General features: G+C 50.3%; 1 protein-coding gene across 1 annotated transcript in view; it reads left to right on the forward strand.

Moving 5' to 3' along the window:
• The window catches only part of LOC107116987 (probable asparagine--tRNA ligase, mitochondrial), a gene marked incomplete at its 5' end in the record, with an annotated part of 82,718 nt that overhangs the window by 55,493 nt on the left and 5,367 nt on the right, over positions 1-21,858 (forward strand). The window contains 4 exons of the mRNA XM_015419021.1: positions 8,725-8,823; positions 10,133-10,170; positions 17,725-17,791; positions 21,071-21,208. Of these exons, the coding sequence (XP_015274507.1) occupies positions 8,725-8,823; positions 10,133-10,170; positions 17,725-17,791; positions 21,071-21,208 (342 nt within the window). The remainder of the gene's footprint in view (positions 1-8,724; positions 8,824-10,132; positions 10,171-17,724; positions 17,792-21,070; positions 21,209-21,858) is intronic.

The following is a 21,858-nucleotide window of genomic DNA, read 5'->3' on the forward strand; positions in this document are numbered from 1 at the left end:
TTTTTACCCCGCATCTTCGGCGGGAAGCCTCGGGTTCGGCAAGGGAGCTCTACGCTTCCCAGATGTGGTGGTGTGATCTTGCCTGGAAAATCCGCCTATTTTCCGTCTCTGTAGCGTGGCTAATGTTCCGTGTGACCGCAGCCATAGTGTGGTAGGCACAGCTACAAACTGGCTGCCACAAAATAGTCACCACAAAAGGAGGGGCCAGTCATAAAATAGCTGCCGCAGCGTACCTTCAGTCACATAGTGAAAATCCTTGTTCTGTTGTGGAAGCTGCTGCCAAAGCATCGTAAAAAAAATTCTATATATCCAATCAAATCTCCAATGGCCAATCAGAAGCCTTGATGGGCAAAAGTCCCACCTGGCCCTGCCCATTTTCTAAAGACACTGAATGGGCACCAGAAAATGTGTTGGTGGGTGCCATGGTGCCCATGGGCAGGGTTTTTTTCAGGTCGGAGTCCTCTGGAGCGCTGCTCTAGCAGCCCGCATGGCGACAAGCCCCGCCCCGGGTCCCCCGAGCCCGCGCAGGAGTACTGCGGCTCGGGGGGTCCTGCCTGCCCCTGCTGATGCCATGCCTGCCCTTGCTGATGTCCCTGAGGAGGCACCTGCCAGCCAGGAGCCTGTGGACTTACAGGCTCCTGAGGACAGTACTGCAGCAGAAAGGCAAAGACTGGATCCTGTAGCTGAAAGCTACCTAAGTGGTGAGGAGGATCAAGCCTCTCAGGGAACACCTGCAAGGGATCAGTCTCTGCTGCAGCCCAGTAGTTCATCAGACTCGCCCCCACCTGTAACCAGGCTCCGGAATGTAAGGAGACAGCAGCTGAGAGAGCGAAGGCAGAATGCACGCATGCGTGCCAGAAGATCTCTCAGCCCTGACTATTGACAGGATCCTGACCTTGCTCCCGGCTAGCTAATGAGTTGATTAGCTAGCACTGTATATCTGCAAGTCTGTTGCCAGCAGTCATTTGTGCTGGCAAATGTTGTTTGTCAGGACCTGAATCCTTGCATCTCTGCTCCAGACCTTGTGGAATTCTTATCGGCTTGATCCTCGGCTTTTGACCCTCGGCTTCGTTGACCTTCGTTCATCTCTGACTCCTCTGGTATCATTGTGATTTATGGACTTGAAACCTTGGTATGTCTGACCCTGCTTTTGGACTGTGATTTAAACCTGTTTGAACCTTGCTACCTGATTTGCTCGGCTTGACCTCGGACTGTTCCTGGACTTTGGCTTGCTTGCGTCACGCCCCCTGGTCCTGCCGTGACAGTTGGCCTCTGTGTGAGACGGGATGCTGGACTAGATGGACCCTCACTGGTCTGATTCAGCAGGGCTCTTCTGAGGTTTTTATCAGGGGAAGCCTTTGGCCTCCCTGCCCTGTTGTTGGCCCTCCAGAGGAACTGGTTGGCCTCTGTGTGAGACGGGATGCTGGACTAGATGGACCTTCACCGGTCTGATCCAGCAGGGCTCTTCTGACGTTCTTATCAGGGAAGCCCTCGGCCTCTCTGCCCTGTTGCTGGTCCTCCAGAGGAACTGGTTGGCCCCTGTGAGATGGGATGCGCAGTGACAGGAAGATTTGGAGAACTGGATTGGCAGTTTCTTTTAACTAATGCTAAACCAGTTTGTTCCCTTAAGTCCAGGGGCTTTCCTTCCTTCCTTCCCATGTTCTCGCAATACAGGTTTAATCTACCTTGTGGCCCCAGTTTATCACAGATCGTTTTGGTCAGCCTGTTTTAATGTTGGGGGGAGTTATCAGCTAGGTTTAGGGGAATTCTTCAGGAGCAGAGGTTACGTCCTTGTGGAATTCACACCTCTGAATCTGTTGTATATATCTTTTTTGTCTTTCTGTGAGCTCTGTGCGGAGCCAAGACCCAATGCGATAGTTCCTGTTATGGTCACCTTTCCAGTTTGCTGTGCTGATGATCACGTACTAAATCGTTTAGGGAACGATAGAGGGATTACAGACACAGTAGCAGAAATTACCTCAGTGGCATCAAAGCTTTGTAAATCACCCTGAGGGATGAGGTTTCGGTGGCATTCCGAACTTATTTTTAGTAATATAGAGAGACCAGAGAGGACTTAAAGGGAACATCTCATTTTCCCTTCCCCCTATTATTTCCTGTTTCCTTTCTCTGAAGCCACCATACCCTTTCCCCTTTTCTGGCTTCCATCTCTCCTTCCTACCTGTTAAGTACGAGACTTCAGGCAGCTCATTAACAAGTGATTCAGCTTTAGGTTTCGGTGGCATTCCGAATTTAGGTATTTTTAGTAATATACAGAGACCAGAGAGGACTTAAATGGAGCATCTCGTTTTCCCTTCCCCCTATTATTTCGTGTTTCCTTTCTCTGAAACCACCATACCCTCTCCCCTTTTCTGGCTTCCATCTCTCCTTCCTACCTGTTAAGTACGAGACTTCAGGCAGCTCATTAACAAGTGATTCAGCTTTATTAGAACAAGACAGGAATGCACACAAACATGAGAGTAACAGGCTCTCTTTTAAACTAACCGGGCTTGTATAACCACGCCCACTGGTAAGTTAAGAACCAATCAAAATATCAAAATAAGGACCAATGAACTCGGTTCCCTCCAGAACGTCTCTATGGTTCTGATTGGTCTACTGCGCAGAGTAGCCAATCAGAATGTGCTGTTTACAATACCAGCCTTAGATGGCTGAACAGATGAAGCTCAGGCATGTATGCATGATACATAACACTACCGAATCAGCCAGCCTACCTTTCTCTCTCTTTTTTTTTAAAAAATCTTTTTTTTAAAAAGACCAACAAAAAACAAAAACAAACATACATACATATAGGTAGGGGGTTCCATTTACACTATTTTATCTGTTAAGTTACCTCCTACATTATCTAATTTTATATTTTGCTTCTGTTTTTCCACACCGTGTAGATTTGAATAAACATTTGCTCATAACTAAAGCTATAGTTCATATTTTCTTCAGACTCGCTTGTATGTCCATATGGTTTATCTATTGTATTCTTTCATCCATTTATAAAACCATGACCATGTATTCTCAAAAGTTTTGTTCATTTTGTCCTCTCAAAATTAATTTGTCCATCTCTGCAGTTTCAAGTATTTTATTTAGGATTTTTTCGTTGGAAGGTACTTCATTCCTCCAGTATTTGGCATATAATATTCTTCCAGCTGTCACTACATGTAGAATAAGTTCAGAATCTTGCTTTTTACAATTTCCTGGTGATATCTCCCTTATAAATAAAAGCTGAATGGTGGTGGCACTTCTCTGGAACATTCCACACGCTCCGGAATTGGTTGGCGCCCTGGTGTGTCACTCACAGGGCGTCTCTCTCCATCCTGCCCACAGAGGCAGCGACCACCCTTTTGCCCTCAGTTTCCTTCGAGCCGCAGCCCGGCTGGGTGCTCCACTGGCCAGACACCCTCACTCGGCCTGCAGGCCCCAGATGGGGCCATGCCACCGCTGCTGAGCCACGGCAGCCAGGAGCCGCCACCACCCAAGAGGAGGCCCAGGCTGACATGCCAAGGAGAGGGGTCCGAAGAAGGAGACGCGGGCCCGCAGCCAGCCGCCCAAGCTGCTGCCCATTACAGGGAGATGGACGAGCCCGGTCCGCTTGCCCTCGCGGGGCCACTGCTCAGGCTCCACTGGACTCTTTTGGATTGCTAGCTAGGGGGGGGGGGGACGCGCAGATCTGCCCTGAGCTTGTACCTGAAAAAACCTTGGCCTTAAAGGTGCCACTGGACTGTTTTGGATTGCTATCTGGGGGGGGGCTCTGCAACTTACCTGGCTGCTTCTTGCTCTGACTGAGGGCTGCTGGGAGCAGGGGGCGGGGCTTGTTGCATGTGCCCGCCCCCTGGGCTCTTCACTACCGGAACTCTGCTCCCGTGCGCTCCTGCCGGAAATGACCCCTGCGAGGACAGCCAGACACTCTTTGGGCCAGGGACCACCAGTACGTTTTTTGCCACTTGAGCGTAACGCTCTTTGGGGGATGTACCAGGAGAGGCGGGTCCCGAAGGTATGCGGCTCCCAGACTGTTTAGGGCTTTGAGGTCAGCACCAAAACCTTGAATCTGATCCTGGAGATTTGGGAGGCGGAGCCTGTGGAAGGGAGGGGCCTCAGTGGAGTATAAAGCCTACAGAGGGGCCATTTTCTCCAGGGGGGCTGATCTCTGTAGTCTGGATATCAGTTATGCTTCTGGGAGATCTCCAGCCCCCACCTGGAGACTGGGAACCCCAGCTATAGCCCTGAATGTGTGAACTGCTCCCCCGTCGCCTCTCCCCTGACAAACTCACTTCTGGGATCCTGCGAAATACTAGCGTTTCACCGCTTCTTCTTCTTTCTTTTTTTTAAAGTCTCGTTGCTCTTTTCCATGTGGCATTACAGTCTAGGCTTGCCAAGTCCCCCCAGGTTCCCCGCCGCCGCCGGATCGGGCCCCAGGGGGAACTCCACCCCGACGTGCACGTCACCAGGAAGTGACGCGACCACGCCAGGCACGCTGGGGGCGGGGCCGCCACAGTCATCCGAGTGAAAACTCTTATGTTTTCCCCTCGGATGGTCGTGGCCCCGCCCCCGGCGGCGTCCCGTCACTTCCTGGTGATGTGGATGCGGCGTCCACACGCTCCGGGATCAACCCGGGAGTCCCCCGCTCCGCAACGAGGACGGACTTGGCAACCCTATTACAGTTGCGAGCTCCCCGTCGCATCAAGGGAATCGGCGGAGAGCGCAAAACATCCCAATTAGATGAACGGCGTGGAGATTGCGTGACGGCTGCTTTGAAGGAAGCAGTCGGATCCTTTGAGTCGCGTATAGCATAATAACTTTGTCAGAGCGCGAAAAGCGGAACGAGGGTCTTGTTTTGGTGTGCAGGGAATTGAAGGGCTTTCAGCAGCAGACCTGTACGAAAATCCTTGCTCACAATGGGGTGCGAGGAAGCGGCTGGCGAGAGAAGGTCTAATAAGGACGGAACGGAATCGTCTTGGCCGCTAGCTATTTCGACAAGCTGTAAATTGAAGCGTGATGCAGAGCGGAGCGGAGCCAATTATCTTTTTTTCTTTAAAAAAAAAATCACCGTGGCGGGTGATCACTGATGGGCTAGATTATATCGAGCTCTCTCTTCCCAGAAACCAGGCTTCCCCATTCTCGCTCTGCATTCACAACAGTTTGCCGAAGGCATTGTTTACTCCAGAGCAGTGTTCCCTCTAGGCTGAGTTAGTGTGTGCTAGCTCACAGTTTTTTAGCTTCTGGCTCACACATTTTTGTCTCAGCTCAGGAAGGACGGCTCCAGAGCGAACTAATTTATGCAGTAGCCAAATGCCTCGCTCACAACTTTAATGCCAGTCGCTGACAAAGTAGAATTTTTGCTCCCAAGACTCCGCAGCTTAGGGGGAGTATTGCTCCAGAGATACTACGTGTGTTTGGGTTGTAGGGTTTGGGAGAAGTGTAGGTTTAGAAGGCCGATGTGTGTCACTGCAGGTTTTTGAGGAATGTTTTGTGTGCCTGTATTGAGCCAGTTTGGTGCCTGTATTGAGAGCCAGTTTGGTGCAGTGGTTAAGTGTGCGGACTCTAATCTGGGAGAACCGGGTTTGATTCCCCACTCCTCCACTTGCAGCTGCTGGATGACCTCAGGCAAGCCGTAGTTCTTTCAGAGCTGTTCTCTCAAGGACAATTCTCGAAAGAGCTATCTCAGCCCCACCTACCTAGCAGGGTGTCTGTTGTGGGGAAGGGAAGGGAAAGGAGTTTGTAAGCCGCTCTGAGACTCCTTTGGGGAGTGAAGGGCGGGGTATCAATCCAATCTCTTCTTCTTCTCAGGCCACGAACTTAGATGATTTTGATTGTAGGCCTACCCTTGAAGATGCTTCGGAAATTGCAGGGTAGTCTAGAATGCAGCTGCCAGCCTGTCGACCAGGTCTCCACGGTCAGCTCATATCACCCCCTATCTTGCAACGGCTGCGCTGGCTCCCAATTATTTTCTGGTGCCAATTCAAAGCCAGGGTGGAGGAAGTGGTTTAAGAGTGGTGGACTTTGATCTGAAGAGCCGGGTGTGACTCCCCTACTCCTCCTCCATGTGAAGCCTGCTGGGTGTCCTTGGGCCAGTCACGGTTCTCTCAGGACTCTCTCAGCCCCACCTGCCTCACAAGGTGCCTGTTGTGGGGAGAGGAGTAGTGGAGAGCCAGTGTGGGGTTAAGAGCGGCGGACTCTAATCTGGAGAACCAAGATTGATTCCTCATTCCTCCTCCCCATGAAGACTGCTGGGTGACCTTGGGCCAGTCACTGTTCTCTCAGGACTCTCTCAGCCCCACCTGCCTCACAAGGTGACTGTTGTGGGGAGAGGAAGGGAAGGCAATTTGTTGTGTCCGCTGGCCGCCACCAGATGCCAGCGCACACTTTGGAGCTTGAGGATGAAATAACAATGGGGACTAGGATCCTAGTCTCTCCACTGGGGGACCAATGGGACCGTGGCGGGAGATTCAAACCCGCCAATGGAACCTAGGGATGTGTCCCCAGGGATGTATATAGTTGGCCACCCGGCCGTTGTGTGGTGTCTTGTTGTGTACCAGTAAAGTATGCTGATCACTACATCAGTCTCCATGCTTACTTCATGCGTCTAACCCACTACACTTCACAATTGTAAGCCTCTTTGAGACACAGGAGGCCTGCTGGGTGACCTTGGGCCAGTCACGGTTCTCTCAGGACTCTCTCAGCCCCACCTGCCTCACAGGGTGCCTGTTTTGGGGAGAGGAAGGGAAGGCGATTGTAAGTCACTTTGAGACTCCTGAAGGTAGAGAAAAGCGGAGTATAAAAACCAACTCTTCTTCAGAGTGTTGGTTTTAACTTATAAAACCCTTAACGGCCTGCAGCCTTCATACCTGGAGGACCACCTCTCCCGATTAACTTTCCCCCGTGCAATCCTTTCCCCAATGCTTTTTAAAATTGATATTTTATAGATGTTTAACATCTATATGCGCCCCCTCACCCAGCTGGTGCAGCGTTTCAGTCTGGGTTGTCATCAGTATGCTGATGACACCCACCTATATCTGCTGATGGACAGACGGGCACCACCCCAGGTCTTTCACGTCACCTCATGCCCGGTCCTTTGAAACGGGAGATGCCGGGGATCGAACCTGGGAACTTCTGCATGTGAAGCAGAGGCTCTGCCACAGAGCCACAGCCACTCCTTGAACATACATGAGGCTAAAAATGAATGATTGCGTGTCATTGTGTGTAGAATAGACAGGGGATCCCTAAGGGTTGTCTGGCGGCCTGAAGCTGTAGCTGTCTCTTGGCACCACTAGGTGGCGAGCTGTGCTTATTTTTAGGCTGAGAGAAAGCTGTGATTTGCCCAAGGTCACCCAGCTGGCTCCAAGTGGAGGAGTGTGGAATCAAACCCAGTTCTCCAGATCAGAGTCTGCCGCTCTTAACCACGACACCAAGCACGAAGCTGCCTTATACTGAATGAGACCATTGGGACATCAAGGTCAGCATTGTAAGAACATAAGAGACGCCAATGTCGGATCAGGCCAAAGGCCCATCCAGCCCAACACTCTGTGTCACACAGTGGCCAGAAATACCAGGTGCCATCAGAAGGTCCACCAGTGGGGCTACTCGGACTGGCAGTGGTCTCAGGCAGAGGTCTTTCCCATCATCTTCTGCCTGGTCTATTGAACTGGAGATGCCAGGGATTGAACCTGGGACCTTCTGCATGCCAAGCAAATGCTTCATCACTGAGTCACAACCCTCCACATGAAGCTGCCTTATCCTGAATCAGACCGTTGGTCCATCAAGGTCAGTATTGTCTACTCAGACTGGCAGCAGCTCTCCAGGGTCTCAGGCTGAGGTCTTCCACATCACCTCCTGCCTGGTCCTTTTAACAGGAGATGCCGGGGATTGAACCTGGGACCTTCTGCATGCCAGGCAGAGGCTCTTCCACTGAGCCACAGTCTCTCTTTACAGCTCTCCAGGGTCTCAGGCTGAGGTCTTCCACATCACCTCCTGCCTGGTCCTTTTAACAGGAGATGCCGGGGATTGAACCTGGGACCTTCTGCATGCCAGGCAGAGGCTCTTCCACTGAGCCACAGTCTCTCTTTACAGCTCTCCAGGGTCTCAGGCTGAGGTCTTCCACATCACCTCCTGCCTGGTCCTTTTAACAGGAGATGCTGGGTATTGAACCTGGGACCTTCTGCATGCCAGGCAGAGGCTCTTCCACTGAGCCACAGTCTCTCTTTACAGCTCTCCAGGGTCTCAGGCTGAGGTCTTCCACATCACCTCCTGCCTGGTCCTTTTAACCGGAGATGCCGGGGAAGCCACAACTCCTCCCCATGGCATAAAAGCAGTGGTTGTATCTGCAGATTTACTCCTCCTGCTAGTCTTTGGTTTCCAACTCTTGTGCCTGGTGTGGTGCAGCGTCAAAGAGACTGCATTTTGAATCAGGAAATCCCTGGGCTGAATTTTACCTCTGCTATGATCTCGCGAATGCAAGCCTCCGTTCCTCCGTCTACAGCAAAGGAGAATGGTGACGTCTTCCCTTCCCTCTGTGCTGAAAAGGTTAAAGTCGAACAAGGGAGAGAAAGGCTGGATAGAAATGTTTGAATGCATCGTTTTGTTGTAACGTCTCTGAGAACCCCGCAGTGCGACGTAGCGTTGCTAACCGCAAGCCATCTTCAGACCAAGGTGAGGAATAAATTTAATAACGGTTGAAAACACGTCTGCATAATTACCTCCCCCCCCTTTTTTTTTGCTTAGGTGATGGAGGATCTTTTCAAGAAAGCGACAGACACGATACTGTCCAAGTGCTCTCACGATGCTGGACTCTTTCATAAGCATGTAGCCCCCGGACAAGAGGTACAAACAATTAACGTTCCCTACAACGTTCTGTAACAGGGATCCCAACTCCTCACTGACGTGCGTGTCACCCGGAAGTGACGTTATGACGCCGGGAACGCTGGGGGCGGGGCCTTATATGGTCGTGGCCCCGCCCCCAGCATACCCGGCGTCATAACGTCACTTCCTGGTGACGTATGTGCTGCGCGTGCGCTCCAGGATCCACCCGGGAGTCCCCCGCCGCCAAGGTAAGTCCCACTTGGCAACCCTATTCTGTAACCTGCCTGCTTTATAAATGTAGTAAAGGATAGATCAAGATCTAGTCCAACTTCCTGCACAATGCAGGAAACTCAAAAATACCTCCCCCCCCACACACACCCAGTGACCGGTGTCCCACGCCCAGAAAATGACAAAAGAACCTCCGGGATCCCCAGCCAAACTGGCCTGGAGAAAAATGGCTTCCTGACCCCGAAAGTGGCGATCAGCATTTCCCTGGGCATGTAAGAAAGGGCCAGGAGAACTAAGCCCTGAGGCAACCCTTCCTGCCCTCCCTCTCAGGGTCTGCCTAAGTTCACAGGATCAGCATGGCTGTCCGATGGCCATCGAGCCTCTGCTTGAAAACTTTCCAAGAAGGAGCGCCCACCACCTCCCGAGGAAGCCTGTCCCACTGAGGAATTGCTCTAACTCTCAGGAAGTTCTTCCTGATGTTTAGCCAAAAACTCTTCTGATTTAATTTCAACCCACTGGTTCTGTCCAACCTTCTGGGGCTGCAACCGTACAGAATGGTTTTACAAACTTGCTTGGATAACTGGTCAGGGACTGTGGTCTACCCCGCTGCGTATAGCTTACTGTAAGCAGGATCCTATTTGTGTAATTTCTGTACCGCTTAATGTGTCATGTGAATACTTATGCTAATCTTCACTTCTTTCTGGTGGTTCCAGACTTCTAAAATCCTAATGCACTGAATATTGGATGTCCCGTTTTGTCGACTGTACCGACTCACTATGCGTAACCTGCCTTGACTCCCTTTGAGAAAGGCAGAATATCGGTAACATAAATAAAAATAAAACAAGCAGGGCATATTCAGTGGTGCCGAACTGTGTGTCCAACCAAAGGGCCCAATCAAGGTCATCCCCGTGCAGAATTTGGGCTGCGTATCTGTGTGCATCTAGTTTGGCCTGGGTGAAACATAAAGCCCCGTGGAGTTCATGATCCTATTGCGAAACGCTTCTGGAGAATTAACATGTGAGCTGGTCTTTTTCTGAGTTCTTTCCGATTGCCAGTGTTGAATGACCTTTTTTTTCATTTTCTCTTCTTCCCACCCCTTAAGGGCAAGATAGAACAGATGTTGAAGAACCGATTTATAATGTAAGCAATTGTTTTCTTTCCCCCTGTTAAAAAATCATAGTGCAACAGAATATGTTCAGTGTTGTCATTCCGGTTGTTAAGAATTGTCCTGTAGGAATGCTGTTCTCACAAGAGCCAGTTTGGTGTAGCGGTTAAAAGCACGGACTCTTACCTGGGAGAACCGGGTTTGATTCCCCACTCCTCCACATGCAGCTGCTGGTGTGACCTTGGGTCAGTCACAAGTTCTCTCAGAGCTGTTCTCTCACGAGCAGTCCTCAAAACAGCTCTCGCAGCCCCACCTACATCCCAAGCAATACTCCCTCTAAGCTGTGGAGTCTTGTGAGCAAAAATTCTACTTTGTGAGCTACGGGCATTAAAGCTGTGAGCGAGTGATTTGGCTGCTGCGTAAATTAGTTTGCTCTGGAGCCATCCCTTCCTGAGCCGGAGGCTGAAAAACTGTCAGCTAGCTCACATTAACTCAGCTTAGAGGGAACAGTGCCCCACCATGCTTTGTTTCTTCTTCCCTACATCTACTGGAATCTAATGCCTACAGCAATTATTCAGCTGTGAGCCTTGTCAAGCATTTAACACCGAACAGTGACAAGGCAAGGTCTTGACATGGAATAGGGTTTGGAATAGGCCAAAAATGAGAGATCACGGGAGGAAGTGGAAATCCAAACACAACATCCTTGACAAAAATAACGAAAAGAGTTGATAAAGATACGTTTGCAAAATCATTTACTGTAGTAATTCTGTGGAAAATTCTATTATTGCTCACTCACAACGAATACCGCGCAATATAAACAAATCCATTTCACAAGAATTGCTTTATCTGAGCGTGTAGCAATCACAATTCTTATCAGTAGAAGGAAGAAAATACACATTCAATTATAAAGGGCCCTGGCCGCATGTGCCGGAAAATGCAGGGTGGGGGGGGAGACGTGGCTATTTGCGCCGTCGCATTCTGATCCGCCATTATGCAATCAGGCATGATGGTGGCGCACCGGGGTTTTGTCCTTCGCCGCATGCTACAAAGAGGATTGCCGGAGAGAATAGGCATGTGCCGGCGCGATCACACCGAACAAGTCCGTCTGCAGCCCGTGGCAAACCATTTGGTAGTGGAACTTTGCAGGACGGGGTCATTTGGGGGGGGACGCGGGGGGACGCCATCCCCCCGGGTGAGGTGTGGGAGGGCGGGGCCTGGAGCTCCCTGCTGGTGCCCGCTGGAGGTCGCCGCCGGCTGTGGGGAGGACACACTTCCGGTGATGTCAGGGGGTGTGGCATATGCTAATGAGTTATGCTAATGAGTCCCCCTAGCTCTTTTTCTACGAAATGACCCCTGTTGCAGGTACTTTTTAACTGCGCATCTTCAGTGGCACGCCAAAGGTGCGCTACACTTACCAGATGTTGCGGTGTGATCACACTCCGAAAATTCGCCCAGCATTCATGCCTTTCGCGTGGCAAAGTCTCCGTGTGACCGGGGCCAATGTAGCTTTAAAAATTCACAATGAACCATTACACTCAGAACTGTCACTTACATTTCTACTTATCAACTCTTGAAGGAAACATTCCATGTTGACTCTCTAATAACAGAACCCAAGGTCTTCACAATGTATTAGCTGGATTCTAGAAGCCAAACATAAAGTCTCCACTGCTAATTGCTACCAGCCACAGTCTGCCTGTGCAAACAGCATTTAAAGTACTAGTGTATTCATGTATGTTTCTTCCTGTTTGTAAAACCCAACTGTAAAATGCCATCTATATTATTACCTTCACATATTAGACCAACAGACTATATAAACATCAAAACCTTTTTTCTCCTAAAAGTAAATACTCAATGTCAAGCCTTAGCAGCCGTGGCTGGACATTATAAACATGCTGAAAGTGACAGGGTGTGATTTTCAAAAACCACTCTGTGGGCACAATACCAGACGTGAGGAGATTTACATTGTGTGCCAAAGTTCTAGTTTACAACTAACATAATACAGTTATGGTTACAGAAAAGAACTAAGATCAAGTTCCAAGTTTAGCCCATGAGGCAGCGGTGAATTCAAACGGTATATCCATCTAGCCTCTTCTTGCAGCAACACCTTCCTTGTGTTAACAGTACTATTAGCAGCAGATAAAACTAAATGACGGAAATCATCACGAGCAGGGGTCATTTCGTAGAAAAAGGGGCGCAGGAGCTCATTAGCATAACTTATCTGCATATGCCACACCCCCTGACATCACCGGAAGTGTGTCAGAAGGCAACACCCACCGCTCAGGCTCCACTGGACTGTTTTGGATTGCTAGCTATTGGGGGGGGGCAACGTGCAGATCTGTCCTCGCAGAGGAGGGAGAGCTTGCACCTGAATAAAACTTGGTCTTAAAGGTGCCACTGGACTGTTTTGGGCCTGGGTCCCCGGGGGGGGGGGCTCTGCAACTTACCTGGCTGCTTCTTGCTCTGACTGAGGGCTGCTGGGAGCAGGGGGTGGGGCTTGTTGCATGTGCCCGCCCCCTGGGCTCTTTACTGCCGGAGCTCCGCTCCTGTGCGCTCCTGCAGGAAATGACCCCTGATCATGAGCATGATTGTTCTGAACAAAATGCTCAGTTAAAGCAGCATCTAAATCATTATTCCTAATGCGGGGAATGTGTTCAAGCACCCGAACTTTGATAGGACGCTCGGTTTTTCCCACATACACCCGTGGACATGGACATAAAATGACATAAAAGTTGAGCATGTGGAAAACGCAGATAGTCTAATAGGTTTGTGTCCCGGAATCAAATTTTGCAGTGTCCACAGTGGTGGTGCCCAGGGGGAAGACCAGTGGAAGACCTGGATTTCCTCAAATCCGAGCGTACCACATAATCTTGGATGCTCTTTGTCCATGGCATAATTTATCAGGTTGCGAAATGAGAGCCCTGAAACAATTAGCGGGAGATGAAAACGGTTCATTATGAATTTTTCACATCTATAATTGAATGTGGAGAGCCAGTTTGGTGTCGTGGTTAAGTCCGCGGACTCTAATCTCGGAGAACCGGGTTTGATTCCCCCACTCCTCCACTTGCACCTGCTGGTGTGACCTTGGGTCAGTCACAAGCTCTGGCACAGCTGTCCTTGAAAAAGAGCCGTTTGTGTCGGAGTTCTCTCAGCCCCACCCACCTCCCAGGGTGTCTGTTGTGGGGAGGGGGAGGGAAAGGAGTTTGTAAGCCACTCTGAGACTCCAAGTGAAGGGCGGGGTATAAATCCAATCTCTTCTCTCTCCTCTTCTGTTTATTTTCTTCCTTCTATTGATAAGAATTGTGATTGCTACACACTCAGATAAAGCAATTCTTGTGAAACGGATTTGTTTATATTGCGCAGTATCCGTTTCATGTGAGCGATAATAGAAGAGAACTTTCTACAGAATGACAACAGTAAATGATTTTGCAGACATATCTCTGTTGACTCTTCGTCTGACTGATCTGCAGGCAACAGAGATCAGTTCACCTGAAGAAAAGGATCACTTGGGAAGGTGGCCTCTATGATGTTATATCCCCTGAAGTCTCTCCTCTCCCCAGTCTTCGTCCTCCTTGGGCTCCATCCCCAAAATCTCCAGATATTTCCCAACCCTAAGCAGGGATGGTAGGAACTTGTACTTCTAACACATTCTCCACCCAAGCCACACACGTACACGCTGGTACCATTTAGGGTTGCCAGGTGAGGCTGACAAGCCGGTGAGAGACTTTCCAGAAGCCCTCTGTGAGAGGGGAAGGAAGAAGAAGAAGAAGAAGAAGAAGAAGAAGAGATTAGTTTTATACGCCGCCCTTCACTCTCAGAGCATCTTACAATCTCCTTTCTCTTCACCTCCCCACAACAGACATCCTATGAGGTAGGTGGGGCTGAGAGAGCTCTTTCGAGGACTGCTCGTGAGAGAACAGCTCTGACAGAGCTTGTGACTGACCCAAGGTCACACCAGCAGCTGCATGTGGAGGAGCGGGGAATCAAACCCGGAAGCACGACTGAACTCCGAAGGGAGTTCTGGCTGTCGCATTTAAAGGGACTGCCTTTTAAATGCCTTTCCTCCATTGGAAATAATGGTGAATGGGGGCACCTTCTTTGGGGGCTCATAGAATCGGATCCCCTGGTCCAGTCTTTTTGAAGCTTGGGGTTTTTCTTGTTTTTTCCCTTTTTTGAGGAGAGGCATCAGATGCTATGCTGAAGATTTGGTGCCTCTACCTCAAAACACAGCCCCCCTCCAGAGCCCCAGTTACCAATGGATCTATTCTCCATTATACCCTATGGGGACCGGTCTCCATAGGGAATAATGGAGTGCCCAGCAGGCATTCCCCCCCCCTCGCTTGCTGATAACCCTGAAGTGGGGGGAGGGCCTCCAAACCAGGTGATCCCCTGCCCCCAACTGCGGATTGGCAGCCCTAGATGAGCAGCAGGGGGCAGGGGCCCAGCATAGGGGATCTCCCAACCAATGCTCCCTCTAAGCTGTGGAGTCCTGTGAGCAAAAATTCTACTTTGTGCACTGCTGGCATTCACGTTCTGAGCGAGCGATTTGGCTACTGCATAAATTAGTTAGCCCCAGAGCCATCCTTCCTGAGCTAAGACAAAAGAATGTGAGCCGGAGGCTAAAGACCTATGAGCTAGCTCACACTAACTCAGCTTAGAGGGAACACTTCCCCCAACCCCAGTGGGGGGGGCTGGCAGTCTAGGCCTGACTCTGTAAAAGGCAGCTTCAGATGTTCATTCAAGTAAAGGCCAGTTGCATTCGGCAAACATTTAAGCACGCTGGTCACTGTTCCGTCTGGTATGACTCACTATATGCTGGAACTTAGACCTCTTTTATGAGGTAAACTTCATGCCCTGTATTTTGATTGTGAGGTACAACAAAGTCCTATTTTCAGTCCTTTCTCGTAGACAATGTGTCTTGGGCTCAACACGTGCCAAATTCCAGGTTTCTGGGTGGTCTGGAAATAACCGTTTGGTTATTCACGTTGAGCTTCCCATTTTGAGAGACAGCTATGCAAACGTCTCCCCTCCTCAGATTTCAATAACCTATTCTACCAGTTTGGTGTAGTGGTTAAGTGCGCGGACTCTAATCTGGGAGAACCGGGTTTGATTCCCCACTCCTCCACTTGCTTCCTGCCACAGGAGGTGGTGGCGGCTACAAGCATGGACGGCTTCAAAAGGGAATTAGATAAGCATATGGAGCAGAGGTCCATCAGTGGATATTAGCCACAAGGTATAGATAGGGGCTCTGGGGCAAGTGATGCTCTGTCATCTTGGTGCTTGGGGGGGGGGGGTCAACAGTGGGAGGGCTTCTAATGTCCTGGCCCCACTGCTGGACCTCCTGATGGCACTGGCATTTCTGGCCCCTGTGTGACACAGAGTGTTGGACTGGATGGGCCTTTGGCCTGATCCAACATTGGCGTCTCTTATGTTCTTATGACCTTGGGCAAGCCGTAGTTCTGTCAGAGCTGTCCTTGAAAAAAGAGCCATTTCTGTCAGAGCTCTCTCAGCCCCACCTGCCTCACAGGGTGTCTGTTGTGGGGAGGGGAAGGGAAAAGAGTTTGTAAGCCCCTCTGAGACTCCTTCGGGTAGTGAAGGGCGGGGTATAAATCCAATCCAAGTTTGGTGTAGTGGTTAAGTGTGCGGACTCTAATCTGGGAGAACTGGGTTTGATTCCCCACTCCTCCACTTGCACCTGCTGGATGATCTTGGGCAAGCCATAGTTCTGGCACAGCTGTTCTTGAAAAAGACAGTTCCTGTCAGAGCTCTCTCAGCCCCACCTACCTTACAGGGTGTCTGTTGTGGGGAGGAGAAGGGAAAGGAGTTTGTAAGCCCCTCTGAGACTCCTTTGGGTAGTGAAGGGCAGAGTATAAATCCAATCTCTTCTTCTATTCAGTCAGCCGGCAAGGCCTCAGTGTTTTTGTATAATAACTTTTTATATGTAAATTGATGCACGGAATGCCTCTGTGAGGGATAACGCAGCCACTCTGAAGTGGTACATTTCAGAAAATTGGTTTTACTATGGAATGAGCCGTCTCTGTCTGGACTGGGCCTCCCAGAACTGTTGTCAGGAGAAAGGAGGGCCTACCTGGACATTGCATGCAAATGTAAGGAACAATCCCTGATGACGTTGGAAAAAATTAAGAGAAAACTCTCAGGGATGGAGCAATTTAAGTAGAGAAGATGGGGAGGGATAAAGCAGCCTGTCCCTCCCACCACTCAGTGCAAACCTATGCAGACTTACTCCAGTCTAAGTGCATTGAAATCAATGGGCTTGGATAGTAGCAGGGGTCATTTCATAGAAAAAAAGGTGCAGGAGCTCATTAGCATAACTCATTAGCATATGCCACACCCCCTGACATCACCAGAAGTGTGTCAGAAGGCAACACCCACTGCAACTTACCTGGCTGCTTCTTGCTCTGACTGAGGGCTGCTGGGAGCAGGGGGTGGGGCTTGTTGCATGTGCCCACCCCCTGGGCTCTTTACTGCCGGAGCTCCGCTCCTGTGTGCTCCTGCAGGAAATGACCCCTGGATAGTACGCACCATCGGCGTGCGCTGTATATCTCCTGTTACCTTTTCAGTTTTCTTAGAAAAGAGATGACTAAGGTGGGTGGGTGGGAGCATGATAGAGGTTTATTAAATGATGTGTGGGATGGAGACGGTTGCCAAAGAGAAATTTTTTCTCCCTCTCCCAAAAGACTAGAACTCGAGGGCCTTTCATGAAGCTGATGGGCAGTAGGTTCAGGACAGGCGAAAGAAAATACTGCTTTACACCGAGAGGGATTTAAAATGTGGAATTCGCTGCCAGAGGATGTTGTGATGGCCACAGGAATAAACAGCTTTCAAAGAGGATTAAATAGAGTCACGGAGGATAAGTCTATCAGGGGCTACTAGCCATGGTGACTGAGGGAAACCTCCACATTCATAGGCATTAAGCCTCTGAATCCCAGAGCCAGGAGGCAACCTTGGGGGAAGTCCTTGACCTCTATGCCCTGTTGTTGGCCCTCCAGAGGAACTGGTTGACCACTCTGTGAGTTAGGATGCTGGACTAAATGGACCACTGGTCTGATATAGAGAAGAGAAGAAGAGATTGGATTTATACCCCGCCCTCCACTACCCAAAGGTGTCTCAGAGTGGCTTACAAACTCTTTTCCCTTCCCCTCCCCACAACAGACACCCTGTGAGGCGGTGGGGCTGAGAGAGCTCTTGACAGAAACTGCTCTTTTTTCAAGAACAGCTCTTATCAGAACTATGGCTTGCCCAAGGTCATCCAGCCAGGTGCAAGTGGAGGAGCGGGGAATCAAACCCGGCCCTCCCAGATTAGCACCCGCACTCAACCACTACACCAAACTGGCTCTTCTTATGTTCTTATGTTTTAAGTCACAAGAAGCTGTGTTAGCCTTGTGGTGTAAATGTGTCTTCGTTTCCCAGGTGTGAACACCACTCCAAGGCAGTTCCTTAGATTCAAGCACACAAAGGTTTTCCAAATGGCAGCGAGATCAAACCCTTCCACGAAGATCTTAACACTCAGATATATGTCTGTAGCAAAGGAGGCCAAACTCTTTAACTGCTTTCCCCCCCCCCTCTTCTAGAATGTCATACTCTGAAGCCATAGAGATCTTAAATCGGGCACCCTGTGTTTTCACTTACAAACCAGAGGTGAGTACTCTGCATTTGGTAAGTACAGGTGTCTCCCACAGACTTCCCTGCAGAACTCCTGCGAGATGAATTGGTTATTCTAGTCCACTTCAAGCTGTTGTGAGAACTGTTGAGGTCAGCAAAATCTCAGCATGTCAAGATAGCTAGGCTTTCTTGTGGGTTAACAGGAGACTTGCGCACACATGAGCCAACTTAAGTTTTAAAAGAAAGTATTTATTTAAGACAGCGATCAAAAGAGAGAAACACAAAATCCAGCAAACAAACACTTCAGAGAGTACAACAAAATAAAAAAAATACTGACTCAAACTACCTGTGTTCTACAGCGCAGTTTCAGGAAGCATAGGCCATAAGTCACAACAAGGAATGTGGCTTCATGTCGAGGTCTGCAAATACAAACCGCATACAGGAGTTCCCCGAATACCCTAGGCTAAATTTCCCCCCAGCTAAGGTGGCAAGATATACTCTTTTTCCCTTTCAAATACCCTGTTTCTCCGAAAATAAGACCTACCCAAAAAATAAGCCCTAGCAGGATTTCTATGCATTTGTGGTATAAACCCTAGTGTGTCTTCTTGAGAAAAAATAAATATAAGACAGTGTCTTATTTTCGGGGAAACACGGTATCAGCTGCCCCCACTTTGCGGTCAAAACAGTTTTTCCAAATAGAGTTAATTGGTAGGTCTGCCTGTCCTTAGAATCAGCACCTTAACAATAACAAACTTGAAACAGCTGCATTAGGAAGAGGGCTAACATACTGTTATATCACTTAACCCTTCATAGGCACTTTTGCTTCACACAGCATAAAAAGCGCAAGTAATATTTGAGGCCCAGTTCCCACTTTTGTCTTTAGGGCTGAGTCCCACATGGTGACTGAAGGGGTGGATGAGAGCCACCGTGCCCCCCCCCCTTGCAAAGATTCCCTCACACAACCCAGACCAGTGTTCCCTCTAAGCTGAGTCAGTGTGAACTAGCTCACAGTTCTTCGAGCCTCCGGATCACACGTTTTCATCTTAGCTCAGGAAGGATGGCTCCAAAGCACACTAACTGATGCAGTGGCCAAATCGCTCGCTCACAGCTTTGATGCTAGTGGCTCACAAAAGTAGGATTTTTGCTCACAAGACTCCACAGCTTAGAGGGAGCGTTGACCCAGATCCAACCGAAATGTCGTATTAAAAACAAATCACATAAACAGGGGCTGCGGCTCAGTGGCAGAGCCTCCGCTTTGTATGCAGAAAGGTCCCAGGTTCAATCCCCGGCATCTCCGGTTGAAGGATCTTGCAGCAGGAGCTGCTCCCAGTCTGAGGAGCAGGGCTATTTTGGGGCACGAACGCACAGGAACGGAGTTCCAGCTGGCTCCTGAGTTGGCCACGCCCAGCAGGAACGCATTAGCATAATAGGCCACACCCAACAGCAGGAACTCATTAGGATTGGCTACAGTAGGCGTGTGTGGCCTAACATGCAAAGGAGTCCCTGCTACAAAAAAAGGCCCTGGGTTTTGACAACGAACAAGGTAAACAGAATAAGACGGGAAAGGTGGGTGTGGCTGGATGACCACACTTTTGGCAACACGGGGTTGTGGCCTAATATGCTAATGAGCTGTGGTGTCAGGGTGTGGCCTAATGTGCGAATGAGTTTCTGCTGTTGGGTGTGGCCTATTATGCTAATGAGTTCCTGCTGGGCTTTTTCTACAGAAAAAGCGCTGCTGAGGAGACAGTACCGACTGTGATGGACGGAGGGCCTGATTCAGTATAAGCAGTGTCTTGCATTCAGATTGAACTGAACCTGGCTCCATGGGCGCCCAAGGGGACCGGGTCCCCCAGAATTTTGTCCTCCTAACCCCCTCTCTTTCATGTCCCTCGGTGCCAGCCCCAAGCGATCGCCTCAGGAGAATTCAGGGCCTTCCGGTTGCCAAGTCCCCCCCCCCCGGCCACTGTTTGGGTCTGCGGGGGCAGGATTGCCTGATCCAGGTTGGGAAACACAAGAGCCAGTTCGGTGTCGTGGTTAAGTGGGCGGACTCTAATCTGGGAGAACCGGGTTTGATTCCCCACTCCTCCACCTGCAGCTGCTGGATGACCTTGGGCCAGCCATAGTTCAGTCAGAGCTGTTCTCTCAAGGACAGTTCCGGAAAGAGCTGTCTCAGCCCCGCCTACCTCACAGGGTGTCTGTGGTGGGGAGGGGAAGGAGATGGTAAGCCGCTCTGAGACTCCCGAGTGAAGGGTGAGGTATAAATCCAATCTCTTCTTCTTCTTGTTTTACCTCACAGGGTGTCTGTTGTGGGGAGGGGAAGGAGATTGTAAGCCACTGGTGTGAACTTGGGTCGGTCACAAGTTCTCTCAAAGCAGTGCCCCACCTACCTCACAGGGTGTCTGTTGTGGGGAGGGGGAAGGGGAATGAGATGGTAAGCCGCTCTGAGACTCCGAGTGAAGGGCGAGGTATGAATCCAATCTCCTCCTCTCCGCGTCGGAGATATGGGTATGGAGCCTGGGGAGGACGGGGGCCTCAGTGGTGTTCAAAGCCATGGAGCAGGGGTGACAAACATAAGGCCCGGGAGCCGGAACTGGCCTGTCCAGAGCTCTTATGTGGCCTGCGAAGAGATAATGCAAGGGAGGGAACGGGAGACTGCTGGGGGGGGGGAGTGGGCGGAGCCAGTCCGATTGTGGCTTCAGCATGGCGGAACAACCCTGTCTGCAGCAGTCAAGCAGCGTGGGAGCGTCTGCCCAGGGCTGCACTGCTGGCTCTCCAGTCCACCCATGTGGGTTATCCTCTGCACACACACACCCCAGCCCATGAGGCCTCGCAGTGAGGATACACCGGCTCGGAGCTTACCAACTGCTGTCCTTTATACAGTTTCTGTCTCCGGTACCTGGCATTGCGTTTATGGCATACGTGGCCCAGCCCGACAAAGTGACATTTATACCCGATCCGGCCCTTGTAACAAATGAGTTCGACACGTCTGCCACGGAGTCCACCCTCCAAGGCACTCGTTTTCTCCAGGGGGGACTGATCTCTGTCGTCTGGAGATGAGCTTTAATTCCAGGGAATCCCCAGGTCCCGCCTGGAGGCTGGCATCCCTAAAAGGCCCCATTGAGCTCCTGGCCAAGCCATGGGTGTTCTCTTTGTGTGAACCGGCCCTTCCCATGTCGATAGCGTGTCTGTGTCAACTGAAATGTCCGTGGCAGCAATAGTTCTTAGCTGGATTTGGAACCTTCTTTTAAAGTCTGGATTCTTTTAGGCTGGAATTCTTTTCTTTTCTTTTTCAATCCGCACGGTCTTGTTTTGCAGTGGGGCCAGGATCTCCAGCGCGAACACGAGAAATACTTGGTCGAGCACTGCGGCGGGATCCCCGTGTTTGTATTGAACTATCCGTATGACCTGAAACCGTTCTATATGCGGGACAATGAAGACGGACCCCATCGTACGGTAGGAGTAAAATTTCCCACTGCTCTTTCTGCTTTGCTGTAACCTTTGGAATGGAACAGGCCTGATCCTGCCTAGGTCCACCTGATATAGCTCGTCTGTGGCTGCGTGGAAATAAGATCTCGGAGATCTGGGTTCGAGTCCCCACACACTGTAGGCTTGCCAACCTCCAGGTGGGGCCCAAAGATCTCCCTGAATCACGTTGGATTTCCAGAGTACAGAGATCAGTTGCCCTGGAGGAAATGGCCGCTCGGGTGGGGTCCCTCCCCAAATGCTACCCTTCCAAAGCTCCACACACACACACACATCTCTAGGAATTTCCCAAGCTGGAGTTGGTAACATTACCACCAGGGGTCATTTTGTAGAAAAAGAGGTGCAGGAGCTCATTAGCATAACTCATTAGCATAACTCATTTCCATATGCCACACTCCCTGACATCACCGGAAGTGTCAGAAGGCAACACCCACCGCTCAGGCTCCACTGGACTGTTTTGGATTGCTAGCTATTGGGGGGGGGGGAACGCACAGATCTGTCCTCACAGAGAAGGGAGAGCTTGTACCTGAAGGCGGAAGGGGGGGGTTCTGCAACTTACCTGGCTGCTTCTTGCTCCTCGTGGCCCAACTGAAGGCTGCTGGGAGCAGGGGGCGGGGCTT

Source organism: Gekko japonicus, unplaced genomic scaffold, assembly GCF_001447785.1.
Source record: "Gekko japonicus isolate JY-2015 unplaced genomic scaffold, Gekko_japonicus_V1.1 scaffold3806, whole genome shotgun sequence".
Lineage (NCBI taxonomy): Eukaryota > Metazoa > Chordata > Lepidosauria > Squamata > Gekkonidae > Gekko > Gekko japonicus.